General features: G+C 45.0%; 1 protein-coding gene across 2 annotated transcripts in view; it reads right to left on the minus strand.

The window, feature by feature from the left end:
* Positions 1-23,642, minus strand: part of ZCCHC7 (zinc finger CCHC-type containing 7) — a 120,900-nt gene extending 97,258 nt beyond the window's left edge. Inside the window, exons 1-4 of one of the 2 annotated variants that reach the window (XM_076362755.1) lie at positions 23,606-23,642; positions 22,412-22,451; positions 19,641-19,759; positions 15,542-16,255 (exon numbers count right to left, since the gene is read on the minus strand). In XM_076362755.1, the coding sequence (XP_076218870.1) occupies positions 15,542-16,229 (688 nt within the window). In that variant the 5' untranslated portion in view covers positions 16,230-16,255; positions 19,641-19,759; positions 22,412-22,451; positions 23,606-23,642. Of the gene's footprint in view, positions 1-15,541; positions 16,256-19,640; positions 19,760-21,649; positions 21,674-22,411; positions 22,452-23,605 lie in introns of those variants that run through there. The other variant, XM_076362756.1, reaches the window with a different exon arrangement.
* Positions 23,643-25,748: the final 2,106 nt, after the last annotated feature.

Raw genomic sequence — 25,748 nt, forward strand, 5'->3', positions numbered from 1 at the left:
TGCTAAAATGTAAATGAGCAAGTACCACGTCTTTCTGGTGGGCTGTAAGATGAGCCATTCCCCCCTTTTTCCTGGTGTCTCTTTCAGACCACTCCCCTCTCACTTTTACAAGGGGAAAATAACTTTAACTTCTGAATTAAAAACATATTCTTAAATCACTGATGGTTTCATACTTACTGACCCCAGACTACCTTGCACCATTCTTCTCCCCTCTGTGATGTGCAGTGCCTAGGACACAGTGCATTCTGCATGAATCACTGAGAGAAGAGCAATAGTAGTGATTTTAATGACTGCGGTAACACATAAAATAGCAGTGAAAACATTGTACTGTATTGCTGTACTTGTTCCACTACTTATAAAGTATACCAGAAAATAGAGGCCTAACCATATTTTTATCACAAAAAACTGTATTCCCCTGCTTAGAGCAAAAAGCTGAAAAATCCTGGTTTTTGAATCAAGAAGTGTGTATGGTGTTAGGATGCTTGTACTACACAGCTGAATATGGATGTTCAGCACTGTCACCTGTACACTAATTTGATTAACCAAGTTATTAGTCAACTGTTTTCAACCCTAAGCAATGGTAGTATTTATGCTCAGATCACTTGTCCTAATTTTCACTCACCGAATGACACTGACAGTGGTCAATAAGTAAAACTTAGAATTTTAACTGTGGGGGCAGGTGAAGAGAGTCTGATACTGATTCCTTGATGTCATTTTGATTTTTCTTGCTTTCTCCTCCTGTCCTTTTTTCTTTTCCTTGATGAGAATTGTTTGAACAGACTCTGATTTTTCATTCATTCCATACAGAATTGTGTCCTATATGGCATTTTATTAATAAACTTCAAATTACAATAATAAAGTTAAATTTTGGAAAACAAACTGAAAAGAACTTGTTGACTGTCTAAATTTCCCATTCAGACTGGAAGAGCATTTTTTCATCTTCTCTTCATCCTTGAATTAGTTGACATTAACAGTAATTTTCATGTTTTCCTCATTGATGGTAAGTATATCATTTAAAAATAAAACAACTAACTAGACATATTAAACCAACTATCCATTTCCTCTAAAACACGACAGCCACTTAGATCTCAGTTATTTCCCAGTCTGATTTATCCTGGAAATTTCTGATGAGCCCGCTGTGGTCAGTCCCATCAGAAGGAGATGGCAGAAAGCAGATTCAAATCAGGGTGACATTTAATGCTACCATAGCTAACACCAGAAGTCAGCGACCCTTTCCTACTTCTCCTTTTAATTTCAAGTGGAACACCCAAAGTTAAAACTGACATAATTATCTAAGAGAAGATGAATTACAAATAATGGCTTACTTATGTTGGTTAACTGTAAAAATAAAAGCCCCCACAATTCTATTGCAGCAAATTTCCCACTGTTTGCAGTGGGAAAGCACCGAGTTTTTGATACCTGTGCTGTGTTCATACTGCTGTGTGCAATGAAGTTCTGCGTGGGAATACCTACAATTTCCACAGTAAGGACATTTAGGTTTTTGTTGTGTGATTGTAGGGCATCTGAGCAGCTGTGCTGTCTGGCAAGGGTACTGCTGACATTATAATCCACCTGCGCTGGGAAGCTGTCCTGCTTCTTTCGTGTACTTACGTTCTCAGAGAAACTACAGAAAAAGAGAGCTACATCAGAATTAAAAGTTGTTCTTGCAGCTGTACCATTTCTGAACTACTGACAACGATTTTTTGGTGGTTTTTTTCACTTATGTGTATTTTATGAGCAGATGTCCTCCCTGTAAGATACAAACTGGAATGGCGACATAAGAACATCGACTGACAAATGGTCTCAGTTTTACTGATTAAAAAAATAAAATCAGATATTTGCCAAATTAAAAAGAAGGAAACGTTTAAATGAAGTTATCCTTAATAACCAATAAATTTTCAACTTCTTTTACACCACTATAAATAACGACTACAAAAAATTCTTTTGGGAAGAATTCAGTTCCCAAAGAGCCTGCTTGCTCCTTCAAAGTCCTACAGATTTTTAGCTTCACAAAGCAACTCAAGATTAGTCAAGCTTTGAAATAAAAAAATAAAAATAAAAAGGGGGGGATGACTTTGAAGGTGCATTCTCTGTGATGATGAATGCGGGATACTAAACAAACCGACTAGGCTTTAAATTAACTAAATACATTAGACGTAAGTAACTTGCAGGCTTAAAAACAGTTACCAGTGTAAGTACCACTATCCTATTAATAGAGGAAGTCACTCTAATTCCAAAGGCAGTCCTATCTTTCCGTCTGTACGAACACAGTCTCTGGTCCAAGTGACTATTGCTGGATGCTAACTGTTTTCCACCCTGTGACAAAGCGTTAGGTGGTTAGCAGATAGCTGCCGGGCTTTCTCAGTCTGCATTTATTTCCCTTTTCAGTGCTAAGACAACATAGGCTGAAAAGCAGTTACAGCTGCTTTTTTCCATTTTGATGCAAATGTGTTTCACTGCCTCACCATGTACCTGGAACATTTTCATGTGCTCCTTCTAATTATTTGAGTCTACTGGAGAATGATTTTCAAATGTGGATGTCCACACAAGGGAAAGTATTTTTTGGCTTTTGTCCCTTAGAGAGTGCACGTGTGTGCCATAAAAAAATTACATCACTGACATATATCATAAAAGTGCCATCTGTATTTAAAAACATACTGCACTTTGAACATGAAGGCTAAGATGTACAACTAACGTGCAAACTTCTCATTTAAGACCTCAGGGAAAGAGAGATTCAGTAACGCTTCCCAAAGAGGATTTTTGCAATTTCACTGTTTTCTGAAGTGGGTAACTTTATGACCATTTTGAACAAAAGGTAATTTTTAAGGTAAATAACAAATACTTGGGTTCAGAACGGCCTATTAGCCACCTTGTTTCTACCCCAGAAACTGCAAAAGCAAAACAGGAGACAAAAGCATGCTGGGTCCTAGAAACATCTCCCTTGACACCACCACAAATGTAGCCAAACAGTGAAAAAATATTACAAGGAGAGAAAAAAATCATAATGAACCTCTCCGATGGGAAACTAATTGGTACTAAGCACACAACGGCTTACATTTAATCCCGTTACTAATCAGGCACAGAAAGGAGTGGAAGACTTGCGCTCCAGCCACCTCTCTGGCCGACTGGGCTGAAGCGACGGCGGGACCATCCCTGACATTGACCCCCTGTCCTGCGAGCAGGCTCACCGCCTCCCGGCCCCGGCGCAGACCCCTTCTCCCCCGGGCGCTGCGCCCCCGGCACCCATCGATCAACGAACGACGCTCCCGCCGCGGCGGCGGCCGCCGGGGGCCCGGCAGCGCCGCGGTGAGGGCCGGGAGGGCGCGGGGGGCCCGGCAGCCGCGCAGCCCCGGCCCCCTCCAGCCGCGACGGGCGAACGCGAGGGGACGGGCTGGCGGGGACGCCAGCGGCCCCTGGCCCCTGCGCGGGCGGGCAGTGGCAGAGCGCGGGTCCTTCAGAGCCGCCGCCGCCGCCGCCCTGCGCGGGGCCGCCGCCGGGCCAGCTCGGGGGCAGCGGCCGCGGGAGCCTCCCGCCGGGAGAGGCCGGCGGAGGAGAGCGAGAGCCCGCGGGGCCAGCGACCAGCTGCTCGCCCCGGCATTACGCTCTGTGATGCTTATGCACCTTGCTTAAAACAAAACACAACACAACACAACGAACTATGACTCTGAGCCATAATTAAATCACTCCGTTTTTAGAGAAACAACAAGTAAAACGGCGTCGCTCCACCTGCACAAGGCTGCACTCACAAAAAACCCCCCCACAAAAAACACAAGTGAATGCCTCATGCCTGGTTTTTAGGCTTCATTTTTGACAAAAGGGTGTAGCCCTAGATAATTTTAAATATTTGGTTTTGCTATCTAGAAATCGTAAATTTCCAAAAGATTTTTTAAAAGGAAGGGTACACTGAAAATTAAATGAGAGAAAAATGTACAAACAAACTAAATCACTACTACATTAAAACCAAAAGTCAGCGCGGACGTATTTCAGAAAAACACAGGGAATAAACTGCCTTTACCATCAACTCACAAAAACCCACAGAACAACTCATGGAGTAGTGTACGACATAAGTCATATATATACTACAAATGCCAACTGAATTGTCCCTCTGCTCTGATTGCTGACACTGATTTCTTAAGCGGATCCTCTTCTTTGCCATCTTAAATTTTATGCCAAAACAAAATTATAATAATTAAAAATCTGATGAGAAAATCCCTCTAGTACACGCCCACTCAGCTTTAGTTCTACAAATATCAGAAGTACAGTTAAATGATACAGAAACTCTCTATGTCCCAAAGAGCAAGCCTCAGGGAATAGTTTTGTTTTGTGTGGGGCTATTGCACACTGAAGCCTATCACACAGACTTCAGCCATCTCAATAATGAATAAAGACTGGAAATGCTGCTGCCCCTCTCGGAGACGTATTTTGGAACATTAGAGAAATCTCTGTTCAAAGTTGGCAACTTTTTTCACTTTCGTTTTCTTTGTAAAGCTGCACGCCAGATATCCCACATGAACACAATGCAAATGGAAAAGCTGAAGCTGCACATATATGTCCATAAGTAAACATACAAATACATACATGTGCATATGCTTACACGTGTGTGTATGTACCTTCTTATATGCACTTATAGGCAGTCCCGAACCGGCGTTAGCGCAAAGGGAGCGAGCCGCCACATTTCAGAGCCGTGGCCGGAGCCCCCCACGGCTTCAGGGGGGAGGGGGAAATCCCCAGACCTCTGCAGCTAAAGTTTTAAACGTAGAAGACAGTTACCGACTTAGTGGCTTACCTTCAGGCAGTGTCTAGACTGGGAAGTACGTATAACGTTAACGCAATTACTGTCACCACAGAGGCTGTAAAACACCAAGTGTTTCGCTGCCTCCGCTTTAAAAGGGCAGAGAAAACTCTGGTGTTTCACCGTGCACAGAGAGTTTCAAAAAGAGACCGAAAAAAGCATCTGGCAGCCTTCCCCCCCCCCCCTCCCCGCCCCTCTCACTCTCTGGTTGTTGGGGTTTTAAAGGAGTTGATGGAGGAAGATTTGTCAAGTGCTGAGGATGCCTGGCCAGGACCTTGCTGTTACTGGTGCTTCAGGACTCTGAGGAAGGACGAGCATGCCACAACAGCCCGCACAACACGATGCGACAACAAAGCGCAGATAAATCTACCCACTTTGAGCAAAGAATTGCTTTGTGACTGTCACCAAAATCTGCTATATCCAATAGGCCTCCTCAGTGTCAGTGAGTATATTCCCCTTACCTACACGTCAAAAGTGGTCAAAAGGAAGAAAAACAACCACCAGGTATCAAACCCAACACTGTACAAAGACAGCAAAGGAACTCACAGAATTAGCACCAAACTGGTGACAAAATATATCTGGCAGCCAGTTCTATGCATATCATTTTCTACAGTGTGTGGGCGATGGCTGTACTGCTCTGTAACATAAGCCATACATCCCCATATCCGCCACAAGAACTCCAGCTGAACAGACAGAGCTTTTATTTTCTTATTTTCTCACTTCTAACGATGTCATAATCTCTCAAGACATACTCAAGATACTTGGCACTGTTGCATACAATGTAAAAATCAGAGACATTCGCAAGAGTATTAGAGGAAAAACAGACAAACGTAACCACCATCATAGAAAGTGAGTAAAGGTTGAACCTGGCAGATGGAAAACCCTCCTGGTGCTAAAAATTTTCACATAAAAAGAAACAGCTTAAAGCTAAATTCCACAACTGCAAAAACTGTCACGTTAATGGGAAATGCCGCTGTTAACCAGAAACCCTCAGCAGAGGAGTTGGGCAATGGGCTGCTCATACAACCTCCTGCGAGGTCCTCGGCATCACCCTCGCCTCTCCTACCTTCTGAGGGTGACAGGCTCCTGCCGGCTCACCGGCACCGCGTAGGGGAGCAGTGTGCCAGCGTGGAGAGCTTCCTGGGAGAGCCAGGGCATTGTGAACATCAGGCAACTGGACAGGTTCTGGTGAGAAAACCCTCCCTAATCCAGAGTTTCTCTGGAGATTTGAGGAGTTACTTCGATTTACACGTGAAGATTAGAAACTGTCTCAGCACTAAGGGGGAAACAATACAGCCAGTTAACAAAGTGGAAGCAAGCGCAGGACTGCGCCCAGCCTAGAACACACAGACAGCAGCTCAGGGCTGGTGAGCAATGTGAGGTATGCAGCGACATGCATCAACTTCGTGCTGGCGGATGCCACATTTCTTGTCTGGTAAAGGCTGTTGGAGGAGGATCGTTACATGTGAAATACAGTCACGAAAGGCATACAATACTTAGCAGTAAGAATAGTGGAAATACCAATTATATACCTTAACAGAATATAAAGACAACCATTATAATCATCCCAGGACTCGTTAGGTTGTGGTATAGATATTGTGTATATATACCTGCATATGCACAGAAATTATAATAGTCTGAGGATCTACTTCCGCCTCTCCTCCAGATTAAAAAAGAGCCACAGAATACCAGCTGTCACAAGATTAATGGTCACTATGATGGCATCATAGTGTAAGTTTTCCGTGCTCTTCAGTAAGAAACTTAAAAGACTGTCTAACGTGCTGCATGCGTGCCTATTTTGACAACACAGCAGTTCAAGCCACTTGCAGTTCAAACCTTCACAGTGAATCCCGTCTGTACCAGAAGGAAACAGAGCCAGTTCTCTACAGCGAAAAGGCCCAAATTCCTCTAGAAACTTGCCAATTATAGCCTAAGGGCTCACAAAATGAAGTATGTGCCATCCTTCTACATTCCTCTGAATGTCAATTTTGCCCACAGCTTCAAAGCATAAAACCACTATAAACAGGAAAACACATAGTAAAGCATTAACAAGCCATTTTATTCCTCCTATCGGTCCTTCTCTAGACTTCTATTCTGTTTTAAAATTCATTAATAGAAACTCTTTTTCCTGTGCTTATGCCACGTGCATATCTGCATGATTTACGTCCCTTTTGTAGCCCAACTCAAACTTTATCTTTTCCCTTTTTAAACCCTTAAGTCTTTCGTCTTCAGTATATTCTCTATTGCATTTTTTAATTATTTAAAAATCTTGAACTTCTCCTTCAGAAGGATTAAATCAGTTTCCCATCAGTGTTCAAAAATTCAATTGCACTATAAGAGTTTTTCCCCACCTGTAAGAAACCCAAAGAAATGGGGACAAGGAAGAAAGATCAAACTGAGGACAGAAGTGGAAAAAAAATTCCCCTTGTAACAATCAACAGAACAGCAAAAAAAGAGAAAAAAAGTGAAAAAGTCACCCAGAATATATGACCATGTAAGCATGGCCACTCTTGCAGAAAACCTAGTCAGCAATCCAAAGCCATGGGAAATTTAAATTAGAGCTAAGGTCCACAATAGCAGAGAAATCTGTACAGATAAAAGGGCCTGCTCAGGTTGCAGGTATACTTAGTCTAGATCTCTTCAGATTTGCAACTTTATTAGTTTTATTATTTTTTTTCTTAAATAATCAAGAGATTTGAGTGTATCCACATTACACGGTAAAGAAGATTAAGTTTTTTTCTTTAATCAAAATATCCATATGCATGTGCTGTATCTTCCAAATGGTGGGTGGATTCCCACTGCTTATTACTGCTCCGGGGTGGATTCTGCTATAGTAACTCATGCACAAAAACACTCCTACTACATTTAAGTAACATTAAGGTTCTAGCAAACACAAGCAAGAAGAGAACCCCCCAAATCACAGGAAAAGCCCAAGCGTTCAGCAGGGCGCAGTTCTGAGGAAAGCAAGCTGATAAAGGGTTTCAGCAATGCATACACAAACACAAAAATTGAACTCGGTGACATCAACCTCCACCTCACATGCAGCCGGCGTGACCTGGCACCACTCCGTTGGTTTGTCCTTCTGAGGGGGAAGGACCGTGCAGCCCCTAGCCCTGCGCGCCTGTCTCTGCTCGGGAGGAGGGATGGGACTGGGAGCCACGGGCAGGGCTGCAGCGGCAGCGGGCTCTCGGCAGGGCCCCACTGTGGGTACGGGCACAGCCTGGGCAGGAGGACCAAGGACCACAGGCTCCCACCCTCATCGGGGAGCCCCTCCATCCCCGAGCTTCGCAGCAGGCGACGGACAGCGCAGTCCTACGTGTGTGGCTTACCAGCCCACATGAACACCACTCCCAGTACCGGCTACTTCCAAACAAACGTTAATTTAACACTGAGACGTCTTTCCCACCTGCTTTTCCATCAGCCAACCCCTCCAGCTGCCCAGTGCCCGTGCTCGGCCTCCCCGGAGGAGATGTCGTGCTCCAGGTGGCACGACAGCTTCACTGGGGGCTGAGGCGGCTCCTTGAAAGGGGACACTGAGCCTCCACCAGCGTGACATGGTCACAGCCACCGGGCTGCAGCGTCCCAGCAGCCTCCCCAGCCTCAGGAAGAGGCAGCAACGAGTGGAGAAGCAGCAATCTGCGTGCAGCAGCGTGCTGTGAGCTGCCACGCAGAACTGCCAAGAAATAAACCCTTGCTTTTTTGGGTTTTTGTTGTGACGCTGAAATTTGTACGTGGACCACACTAGTAAGTCTTGCTGCTTTTAAGAAATGCAGCACATACCATTAGGTATTAAGAATAAAAAATATTTTAATTGCTAAACTAATTTTCACCAAGACATCTTTTTTACTTTTGAAAGCAACTTTTGCAGACATTTAATTCAGCAATTCCACAACTTAGGCATCCAAAAAGTACAGGGAAATATGCCTCTTTAAATAGTTTTTCTGTGGCCTAACAAAATGAAAAATTTCTTGTAGACATTTTTGTAGAAAAATTGAGTTGGTGCTACAAATATCAAGACTCTAGAACAAAAACATACTATATCTTGCAAAGGTCGTGTTCAAAATTAGCTGTCAAGGGAAAAGGTAAATTGAAGAAGAAAAGCACAACTTTTTTGTCATTTTAGAAATAAGCTTACACCTTTTCACCATTTAAAAATACACTGAGGGATTTGAATAACAGCACAGAGAGAAAAAAAAATACAGGTGTGGTCAGATTTTTGAATAGTTTCTGTAGTACCACGCAGAGTTAAGAGAAAATTAAGTCATACATCTAGAAGAAGCCATTTAAAACACTTATAGTTAACAAAGCATATTTCCTTTTTCAGCATGGCTGACAGAATAAAACAATAAGCTAAATTTATCAGAGACTGCTATTTCTATTTTGACTCCATAAGCTGTAGTTACTGCTGCTGAATAGAAAACTCCTTCCTACATTATTTTTTAGGGAAGACGCAAAAATAAAATGCTTTCAAATTCCTTTTTTTCATTTTATGCATGTATTTTTTTATGGTTTCATTTACTAAATGTTCAAATCCCTTTTTTTTTTTTCATTTTACAGATGTATTTTTATTATGGTTTCTTTGACTAAATTAAAGACTTGGTTACTAAGGATAAAAATCAGTGTGTAGCAAGACCTCTAAACCTGGAAAACAAGATGGAAACGGATGCCAAAATGGAAAGCTGAAAAAACTGGTTTGGAAATACTAGCTTGCACTTTATTTTAGGTTCACTATTTCTTTTTGTACAGGGCAGTTTTACAGGACAGTAAGAGCAAAAGTGGACATAAAACCCCATGCCTCAAGTGAAATGATTTGCTCCTTGGACGCTGGCTTCCTTTCATAGCTACTTTCAACAGAGAAGATTAAAAATACTCATATTTTACCAAATTCCAGAAGTCAGTCTGTTGGGAAACACAAAAATTACTTCATCTATTCAGACAACTAGAAGGTCATGTGATAAATAGATTTAACAATATCTCATAACAGCCCATAAGCCTCAGCTGAGTTTTGTGCTTTCTGCTCCGAGTCTTCTGCTCTTCGTTTGTCTGAGGCTACCACCAGAGCCAAAGCTACACCAAGTACTGCTTCTACACAGTCGTGGAGCAAGATGCTTAAATAAAAGCACGGTGTCATCCTTGGTACAGAGCCTCTTTGCGCTCCAGGGCTGGAGTGAGCTCCAGCTAAACAGGCACAGCACCCGAACAGAAGCTGAGCCGGTCCCTGGTCCAGAGGACTGCTGCTGGTGGAGGGAAGGACCCCCTGGGACCCCCCGAGCAGCAGCTGCACTGAGCAGCACACATGGGAATCGCTCAAACTATCGCACGCCATGCCGCTGTCTGCAAATGTCATGAAAATGCAGCCAGAGCTGCACCGGGGCTTCTGACGAGGCTTGCAGGCTGCGGAGCAATGACCACGAAGGGCATTTGAACATAATGCTCTTGAGTAGGGCAGACTGGTATCCAGTGGCTGTTACTTTTAAGAGCAACTTGTCGTGCCAGAAGTAGTATCTCTAGCGATGCTCTTGTAAAAGCCTCGCTACTGTGTTAATTAGAAAAAAGTCAGAGCAGAGAAGAAAACAACATTCCCTGTCTGGGAACCCAGCAGCGTATGTATGTGCTGTTTTATAAAAACTTTGGATTCAAAAACAACCATGCGTACCACACTCCACAAACCTGCCAAGCTCAGAGTGTGATCACATTAGCCCGTTGTCTCCGAGGAAGGTACTGGGTGGGCAAAGGATGAAACAGGGAGAAGATAAATTGTTTTTTGTACCCCTTAGTGGCCGGACATCAATGCTGCAGCTTTGAAAGCCGTCTTTCCAAAAGCCATGAGGAAAAAAAATGCAGAGATTAGGATTGCAGCTATACATGGGAGAGGAAATATGTTAAAAGGAAGCTTTTAATGAAGGAATGGATGAAAGACTTCCAACTACAGGATATTAACGTTCTTATTATGTATACTCTTATTGCAAAGTGGAGGAGAGGGGTGGGAAGGGAGAACCCTCCTTCAAAGACCTGGAAACCCTCCGACACTAAAAATGAATTGAATGTATTCAGTACACGGTACAGTTTGTAATGATTCTCTTTGCACACTTTCTTCTGGACTCTAAATGTTTAAAAAATCAGGTAAATCATACCAAAGACCTAGATTTGCTGAATTACTGATTTTTTAAATGCCACATGAAGCGGGTAGGACCCTTTTTGCAAAGTAACAAGCAGCAGCAGCACCGCGCACTTTTCCAAATGCCATGCAAGGAAACCGGCAGATGACCAGGTGGGGGCAAGTAACACACACAGGTACGTGGTCACTGTCTTTCAGCTTGATTGACCGTCTGTAATTCAAGTGCCTGCTTCGCTTCCAAGCTATGCACAATCGCACCACAGAAAAACAAAGTCAGAGTAAGGAGGGCCAAAGTCACTACGGACACAGTAAGTGCTTTCCCCGATATTCCTCTGTGTGAAACAAGAAAGCCAGCGCCCATCTTCATATCCCAAATAATGAAAGGTTGCCAATCAGCTGTATTTGCTGAGAAACCAGCAGACACATGATGAAAAGTTGTATTTTACAGAGATATGGGGACAAACATGGTTTTCCTTAACATGGTATTAGACAAGCAAAAATAAAAAGTGAAAGGCATCTAAAGCCATGTGGAACAAGGGCAGAAAGAGAGGAAAAGTTTTCAGCTGTGTACTCAACAGCAGTGTTTGTGGACCAGCCATAACTTTCAAGATGTCAACTGAAGACAGAAGGGTACAGGTGAATCTTGATTTACCATCAGGAACCAGAGCTCATTTCTCAAGTCAAAGGGACATCTCTTTCTGTCACAGCAGACAGTGGTGACTGAAACTAGAAGGCTGCATGGGGATAAGCCTCTCTGCACTGGAGACATCAAGAAAGCGTTATTTATTTATCGAGAATATTAAAAATAATAAGGCCATTAGACAAAAGCAGGGCAGGCAAGATGTAGAGGAGTTAACAGAATAAGGAGATATGCCTAATTCCTTTCCTTGAGGAGTTACTTCTGACTCCAGTGGAACCTCCGCATCTCTATTTCAGGGAGTCAGACATGGAAACAGACTCATCAAATGACTGACACAACCGGCTAGTCTCATAGTGAGAGAATTGTTCATGTTTCAGTTCCCTTTTTAATGTGAAGCAAACTGGACACTAGACACACCGCGACACTGCCATGGGAGGTCTATCCCATTTACACAGTCACAGGCAGTTTCGGAGTAGAAGGGAAAAAGCAAGGCTTCACCAGTCTCTACACTCTATGACCATCCTTACTGATATTGCAAGCCCTAAAATAGTAATTTACATAGTGTAGTCACCTAAGTACTCGATCTCGTTCTTTAGAAACCCTGAAAACAGAACTGTGCGTGTCTCAGAATAATTTAAATGAATTAGCAGAGAATATCTTTGAGAAGATAATTTGCCAACACACATTTTTTAAATGCATTTTGTCCTTCGGATTTAGAATTTTTATGTTTATGTTTCAGCAAAGGAGTCCTTTATAGTCTATAGAACTGGAGGTACAATGCTGTGTAAGCTCAATATACCAATTATGGTTACTTTACATTAGGAAGATTTATGGCTTTTGTTCCCTAAAACTATTTTGATGCTGTTTTGGCTTTTCATTACATACACACATACATACAACACCAGTTTATTTTAAGCCTGTGTCTTTGCATCCCCATCACCATACATATTAGAAATAGAGCAGCTGAACCAAAACTTTTGTGTACTGGAGCTACCTGAATAACATTCACTGGAATGTGGGACATGGTTGAGAACCAGGGGTTTGACCGGAGCCCAGCCCTGCGGTACCCTCTCCACCTCAGGTGCGTGCCTGCGTCGGGGCCAGCACCAGGGCATGGGCCTCTGCTCTGCCCATTGCGTACAGCAGATTCAAATGGATCATCATTAACTTGTTCATAGTTGGAAGAAACGCGCAAAGGTTAAGGCCTTCTGCAAAGTCACACATACGTAGAAAGGGAACAGCTAAAATGAAGAGATGTGCGTGTACAACTAGCACCTGCTCCCAAACGGCTGCATGTGCCCCGTGCGTGTTCTGTACGTCCCACAGCTCCAGGCACGAGGCTGCTGTTGGCAAAACCACTACTGATGTGAGGCAAGGTGCAAGAAGGGGTTTTGAGGACGTTCTGACATAGCTTTGAGAATAAAAATCAGAGGAGAAGACAGTTATATTTATGAGCCTCTTGTGTGACTGTCTTTGACTTCCCATTCGAGCATCTCAAAAAATGTTTACATCGCCTACATGAAATTAAACAATTTTAGGTCTGAACAGTATGACAAGTTTATACAGCACAGGAAAATTCCGCTCCCATTACCTGCTTTGAATGTTGCTGGCTTTTGTCAACATCTATAAATATATATATGAATAAGAAACATTACTACATTTGCCACCATAAGTTAGCAAAACTGTCTCCTGATATTAACCTCCTGCATTGATTTTTAAAAGCCTCTCTCAGTTAGCACTGGCACACCTTCCTTAGAAGAGCACAAAGAATTAAGACATGAATTTTCATTTTCACATTACACTTAGTAAGCATAATCACACTGATAAATTAATTACAGAATGTTTCCCAAAATGTGTATAATGTAATTTTGACATATGCTTAAAGTCTCAAGCACTGTTTAAACATTTTTCTATCTTCTTTTTTTTGGGGTAATCTTTAGCGCTACCATCAGCAATTTTGGTACATAAATCCAAGGAGATACACAGAGTAGACCGAACGAAAGAAACCTACCTCCAAGTCATTTGCCTGCCCAGCAGTTACGAGAAAAATAGACACTACCCAGAAAATGTATTAACTGTGCTATGCACAAACTGCTTTGCTGTTACAGCAGTCACCACATGGCACCAAACACTTGCTCCCCAACAGGCAAAGTAATTTAAGAAAAAGACAAGCTAATTAGCTCTAATTTCAAAGAAAAGGACAGAATATGAAAATACAAAAAGAAAGGTATTAATGAAATTTAGCAACTTCAAGCTAATTCTTGGAAACTGCATTTTAAAATATTTATGGGGAGAAAAAATACATAAATTCCAAATATAATGTGGCTGTCTGGGTTTCTGGCATGGCAATCGAATGCTCTGCCACTCTTCTGGCATTGCGCTGGGAATAGGGGAAGCATTTCTTAAATCTCTGAGGCTTGGGCAAGCACACTGGCGTCTTTAATCGACCATCTGAGATCGAGTAAACACTACGGTCTGTTTAGCCACAGACTACGGATAGCTATGCAAAAACATACACAAGAACAACTCTAAGCAAAAAGTTATTGAACATTTATGGGCAAGAAACAGGTGTTTTACCAGAAAAGAAGGCAAAGACAATTTCTCAGCTTTCCCCTCTCAAACAGCTTAGTAGCAGCATGTGAACAGCAGCACTGTTTACACAGACATCCTGAGGAAAAACTTTACTAGTATCAGCCTGCAGATCAGTGCTGCAGAACATTTCATTTCCCTGCACCCAAAACCACCTCATTTACATGTGCACCAAGTAAAATTTATGGTATACTTTTCTTTTTAATGAAAAAAAAAAAAAAAGAAAAAAAAAAAGTCTTGCAAAGGTCCCCAGTGCTGCAGCTGATCTGGCTAGCCTTGCCACCGAAGCAGCCTTTCTTCAGGTAGTGCTTTCTCTCAGACTGGCAGGGGACGCTGTTTCTGGAAATGATCTTTGTGCTTCAGGAAACCGGTGGGCAAGAAAAAAGCATGGCTGATCATCTAACAGAGTTTTTAGTTGCTGGTGACAAGGTATGTATTACATAGTATGATTATTACAAACACATATCTAAAATCTGTCGCGCTAGCCATCACATTGACTTAACTTTCTGCACAGTAATGCGGAAGAATATTTTGCAAAATACCAAAATATTAGATGTTAGTCTTAGTGGTTGGGAATCTCTCTGAATTATTCAGTGCAGAATCCATACAAGAAGTTACAGTAAATTTTAGATCAACAGCCCAAACTGCCAGACTCCTGAAGGAGTGGTTACAGAATCTGCTTCTGGAAGGGGAACCAGCTCAGAAGGTCTCCCCTCCGTTCCTTGCCCTCTCCTGTTACAGTTCATCCCTTTCCCAAGTTGTAACTTCTCTGGTCTAGCATACAGCAAAGCCTTAACAAGCACTGGTGTCTGCACTACTGAGGGGCAATGAGGCAAGGCAGACAGGGGCAGGAGGGCAGAAATCTCATCACACGAAAAGAGGAATGACACTGCTCCCTGGGTTATCAGCACTGATTACTTTCCTACCCTGCAGCACTTTGCAGCGAACTGTTTATTGTTATGCAGTTCCTACCTCTGATTTTCTTTATGTCTTTAGTCCTCAAACTGATTTTTTTTCTACTTACTTTGTTTACAATAAGAAACCGTTGTATTCCCTCTTTATTTCAACTCCCTTCCCCCTGCCCCCCCGCAACTTCTTGTATGTTCTTAGGAATACAAAATATACAGTAAAGTTGGAAAGTTCACAACATGAATCACTCTGGTATTACTTCTAAATTTCTACCAGCAAAAATGCTGTCTTTCCATATATGACACTACTGAAATAATGGTATTGAAGTGGTATAAATAAATGGCTAACTTCCTTCATCATAGTTTGCACTCATCATTACGCACTCCAATTTGCTTTCTGTTTAACTTTCTTTTCAAACACTGACATCAGTATTGTTGCAGACAAATCCTCCCACGTACAGAAGAATAAACAAGTGATTAAAAAAAGCACTAACCTTCGCTGACAGGAGTTGCACAGCCTTCAAGGTTCAACATTATATCTTCATCTCTGTCATCCGCACCGGCTCCCAAAAGCATCCAACTCTCGACGTTATCGCTTTCAGATATCAAGCTGTCCTCCTCCGAGCTATCATCTATTACCAACACGTCTTGGATGGCATGAGCTCCAGCAGAACTAACTGGGTTAAGGTTCCCAGTAGTGCTTTTCCTTTGCCTTGAAATGTCTGTGCCTGATCCAGCAGGATACAGGGTATGACATCCAGCAGCTTCGGCATGATTTGGTGTGGAAGATCCTGGCTGGATATGTATTTTACCTTGAGCTGAAAAGCTTGTTGACTTCTTTACTTTGCTTTTGTAAACACTGTCTTCATCTGGCGTATCAGACAAGATGATGATCTCAGGGTCATCTGAAAGCTGAGCACCATGATCAATGAATTCAGTGATTTTCTTGTCTTCATACCGTTTCTCAGTTAGAACTGAACTATGACCTGCGACTCCTGCAACATCAGCTTCTTCATCCATTTCCAGCGTGCTGATTTCTCCAAGATTTTGGGAATAGTGGATCTGGCTGTAGAGATGAAATTCCACCTCACTATCAATACTCTGCTCACTGGATGACTCCTCGTGATAAAGTTCATCTTCATACACTTCAGTATCCTCGGCGTCTTCATAGCCAACAAACATTCTGGAAAGCGAATAGTCTGTATCTACTAAAAACCAAAAGGTTGTATCAGAATGGTCATGAATGTATGCCCAAACCCATCTTTCAAATTATACCTTTGGTCTTTCTGAAATTGCTAAGGTTAGTCATACAGCTCTGCGTACAGAAGATAAAACTGAGCAGACTTAACAGCTACAACAATCAATGCTCAAATCCATAATAGCAAAAGCTACTTAAAGGTGCATCTGCTTTAGTCTTAACTACTACTTTAACCTCAACTACTTTGGCTTCTGAAAGTCGCACTTAATGTGCTCTCAGCTTCCACAGCTCCTCTCCATCCCAGGCTCAAAACCAGGGTACCTGCATGGATTGCGAGCCAGATGAGTGTCTGAATCCGAGTTTTGATTGTTCTGCAACTAGTATTAATTCTGGGTACTTTGCAACTTGTTTTACTAAGTAACATCTTATATACATACCTGAAAGAGCAGGGAAGGAACATTCAGCAATATTTGACAGAAGTAACTTGGAGCCTATCTACATCTGGGCTGCAGAGTCATCTGAACAGGCACTTCAGAATTTAACCCTATGACAAGAAGCGCCAGGGCTATGATAAAGAAGCACCCAGATGCGCTCTGCACAAGCTCAGGTCTGAAGGTAGCATAAAAAATGAATAGTAAAGGTAGTATACAGATCTGCAGCCTTCATACAAACTAGCATGTCACACTGTCCCATCAGGATGTACAAACTGAGTTAGAATGCCATGAAAATGCAACTACAAAGCTCTTAGACCTGAGGAAGATATACCTGCAAACAGTGTCTGCCCAGCTCAGCATTAGCTATGGCAACTCTGTGCTGCTACCAGTTAAGCAATGATTATCTGCAACCTTTAATGGCCTTTTTGGTGGATCTAGGACTAAAGCCCCAATTTCCCTCCTCATGTACTCAGCGATACTGCTTTTTAAACAAATACGCTATAAGAGCTGGCTGATGGGACAAAGTGCACCCTCAGCAAGTTTGCAGATCATGCAAAATCAGAAGTGGTTAATACACCAGATGGTTGTGCTGCCATTCAGAGGCACCTCAATGGGCTGGAGAAGTGGGCAGAGAGGATCCTCATGAAGGTCAACAAAGGCAAATGCCAAGTCCTGCACCTGGGAAGGAGACGGGGGGGGGGGCCACTGCCTGGAAAGCAGGTTTGCAAAAAAGGACCTGGGGATGGGACAAGTTAACCATAAGCCAATACATTTTTGGGACAAAAAAACATCCTGGGCTCCTGTAAAACACCACCAGCAGGGTGAGGGAGGTTATCCTTCCACTCTAGTCAGCGCTCATGGGACCACATCTGGAGTGCTGTACAGCTCTGGGCTCTCCAGTACTAGAAAAGATGGACATACTGGAGTGAGTGCCGCGAAGGGCCACTAAAATGATTAAGGTATCGGAGCATCAGTCATATGAGGCAAGGCTGAGACAGCTGGGACTGTTCATCCTCAAGAAGAGGAGGCTCAGGGGGAACTTATCAATGTACATAAATACCTGATGGAGGGGGGAGTAAATAAGACAGAGCCAGGCTCTTCCAAGCGGTGTCCAGCAACATGACAAGAGGCAGCAGACACAAAAAATAAAATACAGGAAATTCCACTTAAATATAAGAAAACCCCTTTTTTTACTCTGTTGCCCAGAAAGGCTGTGGAGCCTCCATCCTTGAAGATGTTCAAAACCCAGATGGACATGGCCCTGAGCAAACTGCTCTAGGTCAGCCTGCTTTGAGTCAAGGGGTTGGATGAGACAATTGCCAGAGGTTCCTTCCAACCTCAACTACCCTGTGATCCCAACCCAATGGCGAGTGTCCCTAGAGTTCACTACCTACTCCCTACCAAGGCAGGAAATCCAGAGGCATTCTGAAGTTACTTTGCTTAATTCACGGGATACATTATTTCATTTACATGACCACATCATGCATGGAGGAGAGGAAAGGGAATACTTTCCCTGAAAAGTCTATCTTTGTTTCTGTGTTACAGTTACTCCTAGGGAAGCCAACAAGCTCTTTTAGACATGAAAACTGTCAGATGGAGTTCAGTTTTTTAGTTTTGGAAGGAAGTTGCATGGTATTGTTTAAATTCACATACTGATACACAAGTACAAAAATTTAGATTCAGGAGCTTTGTACATAAATAATTTGTGCAATTATGGTATTTAAAAAACCCGAAGTCTCTTATTATGACAGCTTTCTGTGCACACTCTGCAAGAGTCCTTCCCTGATCATGACAGATTTTACCTCATTTGTATTCCTGTTATACCAGAAGTCAAACTAAAGAGGAAAACACTTTTCCCACAAAAATAAACAAAGCAAAACCACATAAAACATGAGCACACAAGCAGGAAAATAGAATGCTTACTGACAGTCCATACACTGTACCCTTTTCTGTTTAGGCTTCCAGTAGATCAGCATACATCATTCAATCTCACCTGCACAGCTAAAGAAGTCACTTCGGTCATCGGCAGCTGAGATCGCATCCAAAGACCGTCAGAACCCTACTCATCCACGCACGTGCTCAGCTCTGCTATCTCCTAATGCACTCAAGTTGGTTTCTAACCTACAAATACAGTCCTAAAACTTAAGAAGTGGAGGTTATAGAATCTGTTTCAAAAGCTCTCCTATCCACAAGATGACTATAACCTCCTGGAAACTTTTACACCTGCCAACACAGAACTCTGCTTAGCAGCACAATGCATGCAGCAATAACCTGAGGATAATGTGGATATATCTGTATCTTCTAGACTCTGCCTCTCTCATCCGGGTTCCTAGGTAAATATTTATTATGCCAAATAAAGTACGAAAGAATGCAATCAGAACTTGGTGGTAACAGACACAATAAACCTATTTTATACCAGTGTTTAGGTTTGTATGCCATAGGTAGGAGGGAAAACTAAAGCGCTGGTCACCTGAACAGTTATAGGTAGTAAAAAACATGAGACAGAAAAGCACCTGACAGACCAATTGAAGCACCCATACTTAAACATTTCTCTCAACTTTACGTGGGGTCACCCTTTCAAACAGGTCTTAGCCTGTTCTCATCCATGGGGTGAGAATAAAAGCAGAGCTGGCTCCAATCAAGCACATTTACAGTATTAATCTGTGGTTACGGGACATGAGAAAAGAGACCTTCAGTTACGTAGGAAATCGAAGAATCGCCCTGAAGCATGCCGCAATTTTAGTGATACTCGAAAAGCCAACTTAATTCAAGCACACTTTATTTCCCATTCTGTCATCCGCTGGAAAAAGTTACACAAAATAAGTACATGACCATTGCTGAAAACATGCAGCTAAACAAGAGTGCCGGATCACGAGTGTCTAAGAGCGCCCAAGGAGCTGACTCACGGATGCTTCGTAACGAAGACAACAGTAAGAAGAGGCAGCACTACACTACACTTACTTTGAACTTTCCTGCCCAGAAGCTCAGGTCAAACAATGGCTCCTCCTCCTCCTCTCAGGTCCACGCACAACTGGAATGACGAAGGGCTCTTCCTCTTGCTCAGCATGTATGGCAGGCCACTGAGAAATGAGAAACATCAAACATCAGCATCACAACGCAGTCTGAAGGTATCTAGTTCCACTGTTCGCCATCCTCTAACTCAGGCAATAGCTATGCCCCACCTCTTAATCACAGAGTGAGAAACACCTGTTTGAGGTGTTTGGCATCAAAGCAGACAGAAACACTGCCTCTTAGGAAGGGGGAGCTCAACAGACAAAGTTGTGCTGTTTCTCAGACTGTCAAAGTGAAGCAGTGTCTTACTGTATTCATACTGATACTCAAATAGAGAAAGACATATCTGACTGCCAGTCTTCAGTAATTTAGATTTCCTTTCACCAGTGAAAGGTTTAGACTATGGGCAATCATCTTTTTTGCTACCAGCTAGACTATGACAAAGACATCCCTCACGTCTAAGTGTGAAAACCACATTAAAAATAATAGTCCTGCACAGAGTAGCTGATTTGATAGGTAATATAGGCTGCAGAGAGCACAACACACTTATGCATCATACTTTGGAACTGGCCTGCCTTACTGTTAAAAAAAAATCCAAACTTCAAACCCTAGGCCACGGGAAAACCCCATCCCTTCATCAAGAGGAATCCCACTCCTACCTAAACCCAGAGCACAACTTTCCTCAAAAGTGCCTGACTGCCTCTCTGGTAGGCCCTGAGTAAGAACAGTTCAGGTAAAGGGCTAATGATTTTATTAAAAAATTTAAAAAATCACAGCTATCTGAATTTCTTTTAACCATTTCTGAACAAAACTCCAGATGGCTGTAGTTAGAAATGGCAGGAGTTCTTTTTCCCATATCATTTGCAAAGACTGCTTGCCAGCACTTTTCATCTAGTCCATTAAAAAACCCAGCATCCCCCACTTGATAAAGTAACAAAAGTTGGCTGCAGCACAGCGCAGTCAGAAGGGAGGTGCTGACGGCGACTTGCAGGCAGGGAGAAAGAGCACAAACAAGTTAATCAGAACACCCACAGCAATTTTCAAGTTGTGTGCAGGCAGCTACTTCCTCAGCCAAAATTTCAAAGCAGTTTGAGACACTCAGATATAACATACATGCAGAAGGGGCTTTGCATAAGGGTCAGTAAGATGTCCTTCCTATGCCATTCCTGCTTCACATACCTTGTTTCTCCCTACCAACTCCTCCTTCCCTCTGCTTAACTTCATTACTTCTGCTGCTCTTACTTTTTCAACTCCTAAAGTCTTTCAGAGCTCACACAGTAACCATTTTCTCTCTTCCTCTTGCCATTCAAAATATGCATTCTGCTTAGCCTCAAATATTGAGACTTCTTAAAAGAAAAAACTCTCAAACAAACAAAAAATGAATTGCAAAAAAGATTACTTTTTCATCCTTTGCAAATATGACTTTTCAGGCAAGTGTACTATTCCCACCACAAATCATCAGTGAATTCCAGGTATTTCATTGTTCTTGCTCTCTGCTTGATCTTTGCAGTAATGTCAAATCTAACACTTTATGGCAAAGGCTGCATTGAAAATACAGCAACAAATGTATTCTTTGCTGTCTCAGGAGGTAAAGACAAAACATAACCCTATCATTAGACTCTCTGTTACAGATAAGAACAACAATAAAATGGAAAAGAGGAAATGACCAACAACTTCCCAAAACCACAAGCATCTACCAGAACAGAGGTTCAGACATCCGAATGGTAGGAGACATCGACAGATTTTATAGCTGTGTGCAGACTAGACCTTTTCTCAGTTTTCTATTTACTCATATTTGTGATACACAGACTGCCTAGTACTTCAGACTGTTAAGATACTGCACAGGTACAACCAACACGAAATTGATACAGAACTTAAATGTTCAAATGCAGTTTTAATGAAATCTTTCATTTCAGCTGCTGTAACTGCTTTTGTACCCTTCATCAGAAGTTGCATACCTCTTTTTTGGGAGAGATAAGCAATCAAAACCATTGTTACGAAGTGCAGCACCAAAATGAAAATCACATCTTTGTTCTTCTTGCTACCCTACAAAGGAATGCAAGTGTCAAATCTGAATGGATTTTTAAAAAAAACCCCAACAATATATGGTTGTTATTATCAGAGTTCAATGTCAGGAGACAGTTTTTTTCTTTACCTGCATTGTGTTTCTGCACCAAACGTAACATAGATCTTACTTTGGCTTATGGGGATAACCAAGCTGCACTCAAAGCAGATGAGAAAGAAACAGTATTTTCGTTTGGCACCCAAGGTGAGATGTGCAGCCGTTAGACAATTAGAGCAGCTCCCCACACCGACGTGCTCAATCGAGAGCAGAAATATCCTTATAGTGACACATGGAAAAATGTCATGTCCAGGGCAGCCGCCCCCTTGGTTTTCACGAAGCAAACCCTGAGAAGTACGTACTGTACCTATCCTCTCAGTTTCAAGTAGCCAAAGAAAAGGTGGACAGCACCATAAAGCTGATCTAATGGTGACATTTGCTATTAGTTATTTTTGGCTAAACTTTGTCACTCGTTTCTTCAAAGGATAACTTGTGTTGCTCAATGCTGAGATGTAAACCTCGTTCTTCTGTTGATTTGGTGTGTGTTTGAGAAAATGTTTCTTTTCTGTACTTTCTTTAAATACAGTGCGAATAAGTGTGAAGGAGGAAAGAAAAGCTTTGGAGAAGAGGTAAATGTTTTTCTAGTGACAAGCTATACCTTCAGGACATCACAGGAATGTATCTTCCACACCCAAACCCTGGAAAATAACAAAACATTCGAAGTTTACGTCAAGTCTTTTGGAATATTTTTCCCTCTAGCAACTTTCAGAACCGTGTTTAACAGTAACTGTGCAAACATCGTCAAATTAATAGATTTGCTTTTCCTTAAATCAAGACTGAATTTGGTGTGGTGACCTGAACACAGCTATGCCAGCGTGAAAGAAATACAGATACTGAGTATCTGGAGCGGCAAACGGGAGAAAACAAGGAGTCAATTCACACGCACACCGCTGACGGTCGTGCCATACGGGGTACCACTCCAGGCCACGTCTAAGCGAGACCTTAACGGCAGCGAACCCCCTCCTCTCCAGGCCAGCCCTCGCTGCAGAGCCCCTCACACAGCACCGCGACCGAGCCCGAAGCCACTCGCGATCGGAGGTGGGCTCGTTTAAGCACCGGGACGCGCTGCAGCCAGAGACAAACACGGACACGAATACGGTGACTCGCACGTGTTTAATGGCAAGGAGGTTTTTTAATTTAAGGTGCTTGGCACCGTTAGAGCCCGCGCTAGCGCAGCGGGCAGAGCCCAGCCACCCCCTCACGCCGCCCCGACGGTAACCGCGGGGCAGGCGAACAGGCACAGACACTACGCTCCGTGCTCGGGAACCGCCGCAGGACGCGGTCACACCGGCCCGAGAGGAGTCGGGCCGGGCCGCCGGGGCAGGCCGCACCGGCAGCGGGACGGGCATCCAGGCAGAGACTGCCACGGGCACGGCGGCGGCAGCGGGGCCAGGCGCGGCTCCGCAGCGCGGGGATGAAGCAGAGCGGCCTTCACGGGGAGGCGGAGGGGCTCGGCGGGCGCCGGCCGGGGTGCAGGCGCTCGGGCAGCAGCGCGCCCGGCCGCCCCGCGGCGGGAGAGCCGGGGGCCGGGCCGGGCCGGCAGGGAGCGGTGCCCGCCGGGGCGAGGAGCCGGCAGGCGGCCCTGCCGGTGAGGAGCGCGGGCCCGCCAGGGGCCGGGCCGGGGGGGGCAGCGGCCGGGGGCCGCGCGCCGCGCGGGGAGGCCGGGCAGGGCTGCGCGAGGCGGGACGGGCGGCGGGGCCGGCGCGGGGGGAGGGGGGGGGGGGGGGGCGGCTGCCGAGGCGCCGCGGGGCGGGGGTCGGGCGGGCGGTGCCGGCGCCGCTCGCGTACTCACTGCCGGCCGCACCGGGACACGCCGAGCAGGAAGTGGCGGCGCCCGCGCCCCGCCCCCCCGGCCACGTGCTTCCGGCCCCGCCCCCGCCGCCGTCGTCACGCGGGCGCGTGGCGCCGCGCCCCGCCCCCCCCGCGGCTCGCCCCGCCCCCGCGGCCGCCTGGGCCCCGCCCCCGGCAAGGGGAGGGGCGGCTGGGCGGTGAGGGGCCCGGCCTGGCCCGAGGCGGCGGCCGGGCCGGGGGCGGCGGGGCGGGGCGAGCCGCCCCCCGCCTGGGGTGCGGGCTCGGGGCGAGCTGGCCCGGGTCTCGCCCTGCCGCGGCCGCCCGAGCGGCAGGCGGCAGGCCCGGGCGCTGCTCGCTGCCCCGGCCGCCCTGCCCGAGTGGCCTCGCGGCCTGCCCGCGGTCAGCGCCCCCGCGGCGGGGTCCCGACCCCTCCTGGGCTCCTCACGGAGACCAGGGTGGCGGCGCGACAGCCGGAGCAGCGCTGGCCCGGGCCTGCTGGGCAACGCCGCCGCAGACTGCAGCCTCGGGCCGGGCCCGGGGGGAGGCAAGGAGGGGGGCTCTGGTGCTTGGGTGCCTGTTGCTGGCTGGTGGCAGTACGACACTGAGGAGAAGTTACCGTGAACTGGGTGCATTACTCTACCCAAGGCGTTCAGAGGGGTTTCCACCGTATCCCTTCTGTCTTTAGCTTGGGTCTCTTCCAGGCCTGCAGGAAGCCGCAGTGATGGACAAAAAAGAGCAGGGGTAAGGGAGGAATATCACAGGTGAGAAAAGCAACGAAGGAGCATGCAGCATGCCTCGCTTCTTGCAGCTTCCCACTAGGAAACAAACCCCTGGTCAAACTGCCTTCCCCATGACCACACTGGTGCCAGGGTCTTCTGCCTTTGCCGCTTTCATTTCTGCTCCGTGAATGGGACTGTGTGGACTACAGCTCCATGGTGAGCGGGAACTAAGACCTTGAATGCCTTCATGTGCCTGTGCCATGGCAGATGCTCCAGGAAGAGTTGATGAAGAAGATGTGATATCTTTGCAGACCAAGCAAGGAAAGGAGTTGCACTCAGGCAGGGCTACCTGCGGGAAAGCAGAGAGCTGATTGAGGAAGAAGTGGTCATTTGGATGCAAAGAGCCTGAGCAACTTCAAGGCTGATTGCTCTCAGGGAGGTGGACTTGGACATAACGGTAGACCGTCAAAAGAATCTGCTGAGGACTGTCAAGGACAGGACTGAGACTGGTAACCAAGTTGTGGGGTTTGATGGATGTCCTGGAAAATTTGAGCCTCTTGTCTGAACTACCTGCCAAATTTAAACGGTTTAACTAGATTTTTCAATCCCAAGCAGTGGCTGCTTTGGAGAAGGCAGAGGATTTGGCCTGTCGTGTTGCAGGGCAGTTCAGAGAATGCCCTGGGTCAGCAATGACTTTGGCAGAGCTGCTGAATCCCCGTGGCAGTTAACCTGAGCTGGCCTGCGCTGCACTGCGCTGCCTGGCCTTCAGGCTGTGTGGTGCTGGGCAACGTCCCTTGGCTGCAGGGTGAGCTTCCCCAGCTGGTGATGGCAGCAGAGGAACCTGCAGGCAGCTCCCACTTGGTCCTGGCAATTACACCACCTGCCTGGCCTTGCCTTTATCCAAGAGTGCAGCAAGAAGTTCTCATGCAAAACTCCTTTCTGTCTGATAGTACAAATGATGAATAGGACTGTTTTCTTGTAAGAAAATCTGGTAACAGCTCAGACGACCAAAGTGAGGTACCCCTTCCATGGATGGGACCTGCTGGGTGTGCTGTGCGCTGTTTGGAAGCCTGTTCAGTGCTGCACAGCTTGCAGGTCCCAGCATTAAAAGGGACCCAAGATTATCTGTGCTATCCTCTCTTTATGGTGTTAGCTCTAATAATTAGCATTTTTGATACTTTAAGGAGTCTTAGTGCCTTTCTTACCGGGATCGTAATGAACCAGCACCTCCCGGTGCAAAACAGCTGCCTCTTCCCTGAGTTGCTAATACAGGAGTTTTTCTCATTACTGTGATCTGGCAAGGAGAGCAAGTGGTCATGTTTTTTTTATTTTGCTGTCTTTGCATTTTAAAATTAACTTCTTCCACCCTGGAGGGACACAACAAGCATTGCACATTTTCAAGAATATGCAATTGTATGAGGATTT

This window comes from Aptenodytes patagonicus, chromosome Z (genome assembly GCF_965638725.1).
Source record: "Aptenodytes patagonicus chromosome Z, bAptPat1.pri.cur, whole genome shotgun sequence".
Lineage (NCBI taxonomy): Eukaryota > Metazoa > Chordata > Aves > Sphenisciformes > Spheniscidae > Aptenodytes > Aptenodytes patagonicus.